Source organism: Vicugna pacos, chromosome X, assembly GCF_048564905.1.
Source record: "Vicugna pacos chromosome X, VicPac4, whole genome shotgun sequence".
Taxonomy (NCBI): domain Eukaryota; kingdom Metazoa; phylum Chordata; class Mammalia; order Artiodactyla; family Camelidae; genus Vicugna; species Vicugna pacos.
This window is the reverse complement of record NC_133023.1, coordinates 28726084-28733616: the sequence shown is the minus strand read 5'-3', so window position 1 is coordinate 28733616 and position 7533 is coordinate 28726084. Positions and strand designations below refer to the sequence as shown.

Genomic DNA, 7533 nt, shown 5'->3' with positions numbered 1-7533 from the left:
GCTATTTCTATGACACGGGCGTATGTTTAATGCACTTTTAAAATTGAGGAAAATTTAGATAATGGATTCTACTTGTGGTTAGATGGGAGATTTAAATCTCCTTTCTTACCTGTCTTGGACATCATAGCTCTTCTAGTGAACTGCTGCCCATGGAGGCATTTCAAACTACAGTTTGATTTACCTGCTTTATTTCTTTCAAAGATAAATTTATTCATTCATGCAGTTAAATATTTAAGTGTCTGTAAACGTTTAGGAAGGGGCGATTTGTGTTAAGATACAATGGGATAAAGTAGATTATTAGTCCACTGACCAGCACATATGATATTAACCTTGTTTACAAAGTAAATGAGACATAGCCCTTGTTTTGCCGGTGTTTGCATTAGAAACCCTGGAAAAGGCATGTATTTGATGCAAGGAATTGATAAATTCTATTTGATCAGTGAAAAAAAAGGAAGAGAAATAAGTGAGACCTTTTGGAGAGGAGGGGGACCCACTTCTGGCAGGGATCATTTTGCATGGATGGTAAAAGGAGATGAGGGTGGAATGGGTTTTGATTGTTAAAATGGGAGGGAAATATTGTAGAAGCTGATTAAATGCTGCTATTTAAAAAAGCTCCTCCTCTATTCATTCATTCAGCTAATACTTACTGAGTATCTACTTTTGCTCTGTACCTTCTCTATACTGAGAACTTGGAGGCTAGTTAAAAAGTCCCTGTTTTCCACAGAGCATTAAGCCTAGAGAAGAAAGGAAATAAACAAGTAGACACACATACCACATCTTGTAGAGATAAATGTTACAATATGAATGATAAGGCAGGGACCTTAGAGAGTGATAGATGGCAATAATTTGTATCTGGTAGTCTGAGAAGTACTCGCCAAAGAAGTGACATTTGAGCAATACCTGAATAAAGTTCAGCATAGAAACATCTAGGAAAAGAACATTGCAGACAGAAGGAAGAGCGAATTCAAAAGCTTTGAAATGGGATATTTCTCATTCTCCGTAGAGAGTTTAGATTTTATTCCAAATGTAATGGGGAGCCTTCTGAGCATCGTAATTCGGGAGGAATGTGACCTGATTTTGATTTTTAAAAGCTCAGTCTTGTTTACCGTGGGGAAAATAATCCATAGTGTGAAAAGAAGGCAAGGTAAGAGGCTCTTGCTCTCGTGTGGCAAGCTATTACGGTGGCTCGGAGAAGAGCAGTAAGGGTAGAGATGGTGAGAAGTGCTCACTTTGGGAATACATTATGAAGTTATGGCAAACTTCAGCATAGAAGTCGAGGATGAGTGCTGGTAGGGGGTGGTATCGCTCAAGTGGTAGAGTGCATGCTTCGTCTGCATGAGGTCCTGGGTTCAATCCCCGGTACCTCCCCTGAAAATAAAGAAAGAAAGAAACCTAATTATTTCCCCTGCCCAAAATAAAGTAAAATAAAATAAAAGGACGAGTGGTGATGCCCTTTACCAAAATGGCGACTATGGCAGGAAGAGCAAAGTTAGAAGCAGGAAATTACGAGCGTTCTTGGGATCACGCTTTGTTTGAAGTTCCTCTTACACATACTGGTAAAGGTGTCCCATGGGCCGCTGACTGTAGCGGTCTGGCGTTCACCCCTGAAGATAAAGATTTGGGGATCAAAGATACGTATGGTAGATAAGCTCATGCTGTTCAGTTACCTGGAGAGTGAATCCCAAGACCGAGCTCCGGGTGAATCCAGCCCTGAGATGAGAAACAGAATCTCAAATTCAAGTTTCAAATCGGGAAGGAGTAGAACAGCAGCAAGTGTGGTGTCAGAAGAACGAGAAAGGGAGGGCAGCGGTCATAAAGGAGCGAGGCACTTACTACGCCCAGTGCTCTTGAAGAAAATGACAATATTCATTGGGTTTTGCCACGTACACCTTGTTGGTGAGCTTTGACAAGAAAGTCTCACTAGGAAAGCAGAACAAACTCCTGATTGGAGTGCATTCAAGAGAACCTGAGAGAGGAAGACATGGAAACAGTGATTTATAAACAATGCTTTCTGCTTCTTTTTCTACACAGTGGAGCAGAAAATGTAGAGTGGTAGCTGGAGAGAAGAATTCCATCAAGAGAATTTTTATTTTGTTTTGTTTGGTTATTTCAGATGATGTGAGTTATGAGAGCCTTATTTGATTTTGCTTTTGGTTTGTTGTTTTTTTTTTTAATGATAGGAATTTATCCCCCAAAACAAAAATAGTATCGGAAAATAACAGAGCCAATACAGGACAAATATTTAATTAGGCAAAATGTTGAGATTCAATGCACAAATGAAAGGCTTTGCCTTAGCAGAATAAAAAGTTCATCCTTTGTTTCAGCGGGGGTAGAGAATATGGTTACAGATGTAGCTGGCCTGGTCGATTTGGTGATGGGAGGAACAGAAGGTTCTCTTCAAAATAGTTTTATTTTATCCTTGAAGTACAAAGCAGTGCTTTCTTTGAGAGGGAGGAATGGAGACAGCATGTTGGACAATTGATAGCAGAAATGAAACGATCATCTTGGAAAGTAGGAGAATCTATTGATGAGGGAAATGGAGCCGAACTTTCAGCTAGTGTTGAAGGCTCGTTTAAGATTCATGCCGGATGTAACCAGTCAGCATTGGTATGTGTTTTTCTTTAGCCATATTGAACCGTTTGGCTGCAGGTACAAGAATGGCAAAGAATAAGATTAACCAGGACTGGGGTTTTGTCAGAAGACTATAAAAGCAGGGGAGAGAGGCAAGGGAGTTAAAAGTATACTCAAAGAAGGGATAACAGTGGACGGTGGAATGTAAGCTGGGAAAGTAAGGAACTGAAAACAAGGCACAATTAATGCTGAAAGGATGGTAAGGATCATTGGATTGGAAACATGTTGGAATTGAAGAATTGGAGGTTTGGGAATAGTAAAAGGGGTGATTGACAAGGTATAAAGCAGGACTCTGAAGGTGGAAAAAGTGAAACTGAGATTTGAAGTTGGTGTATTTATTGCCAAAAACGAAGTCTGGAGTCTGACTACAGGGATTGGTGTCTGTAGTGAAATGAGGGTAAGACTGATCGAGGTAATGAGATCAAAGAGCTAATGGTAGGATTTGAATGGATAATCTTTGTGAATATTTAAGTCAAGAATGTTGATGAGAATAGTCACAGGGAGCAAGGCAGTAATTCAGACACGGAGTAACCTCAGCGAAAAGGGGCAAGTGAGTGAAAAGGGAGTAGTTGATTGCAATAAGGATATCAGTGAATACCGCAGCCTGACGGCTGTGTTCCCTTCTCACCAGGGTGAAATATACACACATACTTCCATTTACAGATGAATTCCTTCATTGCTGGAAGCAGAAGTGCACTTCAGATCTGTGCTACAAATCGTTCTAGCTACAAATTTCCTTGTCCCAGATAACTTTACCAGTTATTTTGGAAATGTAAAGATGTTGTTTGATTTCTAATTTTACATTTATGAGTGAGTTTTGCATAGTTGTTCCCGAAATGAAAAGATAAATGTTACTTGAATAGATATGTGAGGATATTAGATGGTGCAGGGTAGTTTTCCTCACCCAGATCTATTCTGCATGCCAGATTTGCCAGGGACTCGAACCACCCTGCCTATTCTGCACCTGTGTTACATGATACGGAAACACTCTTTGACGGTGAATTTTTATGAATATGGTGAAAAACTTTAAGTATGTTCAGTTGGGAAGCATGATAAAACAGCATAACTAAAGTTTCACTTATAATTTTGATAAATAGTTTTCAATCTAGTTTTGGAGCTTGATGCAATCCTAATAGGGATTTACCAATTTCATTATTAGATGAAGCTAACATTTTGGCTACAGACTTCAAGTTTTGCTTAACCAAATAATTGTCATAATTCATTCATTATAGTTTTAATACAAGTGGAGTTCTGTGTCTTCTTTTTCTCGGCACAATTATTTTGAGATTTATCCCATTTAGCAGCTGGCATAACTAGATCATACTTTTCGAAAGCAGTTCTTCTTTATCTTATGGTCTTCTTTTGAGAAATAATTGAGAAAACCATGGAATATTTACAGTGCTCTAAAATGTGAGGCATGTATATGTGAATATTGATTTCATAATTGATAAAATTTATACAATACTGATGACTCCAAGCAGAAGATCATTGAGAAATACTTATAAGCATTAGGTGTTAAATTCATTTTTTAATTGAGTTATAGTCAGTTTACAATGTTGGAAGGTGTTCAGTTTACAGATATTATGGAATCAAAGATTCTGATTGTTGTTAAAATGAGAGAGAACTAGCCAAGTTAAGTAGTAGAGACCTGTCTAACCATCTTCGCATGTATCCTCTTCTTTGTTTGAAGTCATTTTTATTACTCTTTCTATAGGAGTCTTAACAGAATCATAGGTCCATCCCTTCCTGATAAACAACCTCTCAAGGATGTCTGGCATCTCGTACCCCTTGCTTAGAATGAAATCTTTAAAGGCAATTGTTCCATAAAGATCTTCAAGAATGTCCTTTTCAGGAAGCCTCCTTCCAAAACACCCACTTTGAGCTCCAAGTAAGCCCTTGGGGTCCATCAAAGGTTCATCATTGATTAGCTTTTTCCACAACTTGGGCTTCAGATACCATGCGCCATACCTCATCTTCACCCAGTTGGGTTTATAAGGATTCTCTGGTTTCTGGAGTTTCCTCTCCCAGTTTCGCTCCTCGATTGAGAATTTTCTCTCCTCCATTTCAGTTAGCCCTATGCAGTATTTGACCTCTGAAGGAACCTTGGTTACTTTCTTGATGCAGCCTGTATCATAGGTTGGTGGGCACTCACATTCAACCTCACACTTTTTCATGATGAACTCTTCATCAATGCCCGAGTCTCCAAAAGTAGCAACCCATTTGCAGAATTCACGAATTCCTTTTGGTATTTTTCTAGAAGTACGAGGATCAGTGAGTGAATCCTTTCTCCTTGACTTCCTGTCCTTACGATGCAAACTGGATCTATGTGACTCAGGAGCTTTCTCAAGAGGTTCCTGGTAGATGCTTGAGTTACTGTCCTCATGATGCAGACTGGCTGGATGTGACTCAGGAGGCTTTTCCAGAGGTTCCGGGTAGATGCTTGACTTCTTTTCTTCATCATGGAAACTGGATCGATGTGACTCTGGAGGCTTCTCGAGAGGTTCTGAGTGGATGCTTGACTTCTTGTCTTCATGATGGAGGCTGGATCGACGTGACTCTGGAGGCTTCTCGAGAGGTTCTAAGTGGATGCTTGACTTCCTGCCCTCATAATGGAAACTGGATCGACGTGACTCTGGAGGCTTCTCAAGAGGTTCTAAGTGGATGCTTGACTTCCTGCCCTCATGATGGAAACTGGCTGGATGTGACTCAGGAGCCTTCTCGAGAAGTTCCTGGTAGATGCTTGACTTCCTGCGCTCGTGATGCAAACTGGCTGGATGTGACTCAGGAGCCTTCTCGAGAGGTTCCGGGTAGCTGCTTGACTTCCTGCGCTCGTGATGCAAACTGGCTGGATGTGACTCAGGAGCCTTTTCGAGAGGTTCTAAGTGGATGCTTGACTTCCTGCCCTCATGATGGAAGCTGGATCGACGTGACTCCGGAGGCTTCTCAAGAGGTTCTAAGTGGATGCTTGACTTCCTGCCCTCATGATGGAAGCTGGATCGACGTGACTCCGGAGGCTTCTCAAGAGGTTCTGGGTGGATGTTTGACTTGTCCTCATGATGCAAACTGGCTGGCTGTGACTCAGGAGCCTTCTCAAGAAGTTCCGGGTGGACATTTGACTTGTCTTCATGATGCAAACTGACTGGATGTGACTCAGGAGCCTTCTTGAAAAATTCCAAGTAGATGCGTGCTTTCTTGCGCTTGTGATGCAAACTGGCTGGCTGTGACTCAGGAGCCTTCTCGAGAAGTTCCGGGTGGATGTTTGACTTGTCCTCATGATGCATACTGGCTGGCTGTGACTCAGGAGCCTGCTCGAGAAGTTCCGGGTGGATGTTTGGCTTGTCCTCATGATGCAAACTGGCTGGCTGTGACTCAGGAGCCTGCTCGAGAGGTTCTGGATAGATGCTTGACTTCTCGCCCTCATGATGCAGAATGTCTGGATCTGACTCAGCAATCTTCTCGAGAAATTCCAGGAAGCTGCTTGACTTCCTTTCCTTATAATGCAAATTGGATGGATATGACTTGGGAGCCCTCTCGATAGGTTCCACATAGACCTTGGCAGGACGTTTTTTACGAAGCTTTGTCGAGGACTTTGTTCTCTTCCTGGAGCCTTCACAATAAGCCCATGTATCCTTCAGCTTCCTGTCAGGATCGAGCACTTCCAGTACCTTTAATAAGAGGTCTGCAGGTAGATCTTCCTCCAGATTTGGGTAGAGAGCCAAGGGATGTTTGGTCAGGTGGGCTTCGATGTCCTCCACAAATGCCTTCCGTGCTGGCTGGGCTGGCGAGAGCGTGGAAGACAGGTTTGCTTTCTTGGGCAGCTTTCTCTGACCCTTTTTGGGGCCCAGCTGGGGAACTCTGTGAGCAATCACAGGGACAGAGCCCTCCTCAGGGCCACTAGTGAGCACATCTTCACAAGGTGGGCAGCCCTTCCGGAAGTCGGCCAGCCCCTCTTTCACAAATACCCACCGCCGGCCGTCCAGGGAGGTGGGGAACTTCAGGAGCGCCTTCTTGTGCTTTGCAAAACACTTGGAAGGTAACTTGTCTTTGTACCAGGGCTTGCAGTTCATGCCCAGGGGCATTGGTTCCAGCGGCCCTGGTCCTAGCAGCCACTTCTTGTCCGCCATGGTTCCGCTGGCCTCTCGGGGAACCACTAGCTTCTCAAGTTTGTTGTCCCCGCCTCTCCGGTTGCTAGGAGACGGGAAATCCAGGCGCAGGCAGGTTCTTCCCGGAAGCGGGTCACCGCAGGCGCCCCGCGAAGTCTGCGTTCTCCCGGGATGGGTGCTGAAGGCACATTCCTTTTTGTAGATACGTTCCGTCGCACGGACAGACTACCATTTATTTATCCATTCGCCTTTTGATGGGAATTTGAGTTGTTTACAGGTTGAAACTATTACCAGTAAAGCTGCCACAAACGTTTGTGTTCACGTCTTTGTTTGTGCATTTATATACTTTGATTTCTCTTGAGTAAACTTCATCTGTGAGTGGAATGGCGGGTGCAGCTCATAGGTGTTTGTTTAACGCTTTAGGAAACCAGCAAACTTTTCCAAAGTGGTTGTACGAATTACTCCTTCTAGAAGTCTATGAGAATTGCACTTCTTCTGCATACTCCCCAACACTTGGTAGGATTAGTCTAGGGTTAGTCATTTTCATTTTGGCTACTCTAATATGTGTGTAGGGGTATCTCTTTGTGGTTTTAAGTTGCATTTCCCTAAGGGCTACTGAACAGATGTGGAACATTTGTTCATGTGCTTATTTGCCATTCACAACCCTCCTTTGGTGAAGAGTCTGTTCAAACTTTCTGCACATTTTTAGACGAGAGTTCTTTGTGCTTTCCGAATGGAAGTCCTTTATCAGATATATGATTTGTACATTTTTTTCTCCACCTGTGGCTTGTCTTTTCAT

At 42.7% G+C, this 7533-nt stretch overlaps 1 protein-coding gene across 1 annotated transcript; it reads right to left on the bottom strand.

The window, feature by feature from the left end:
• Positions 1-4139: 4139 nt before the first annotated feature.
• On the bottom strand, positions 4140-6761 carry LOC140691938 (protein FAM47A-like). Its single transcript, XM_072956433.1, has one exon. It carries the CDS (start codon positions 6753-6755, stop codon positions 4284-4286), a length of 2472 nt encoding a protein of 823 aa, XP_072812534.1. The 5' UTR covers positions 6756-6761; the 3' UTR covers positions 4140-4283.
• Between the last annotated feature and the right edge of the window lie 772 nt (positions 6762-7533).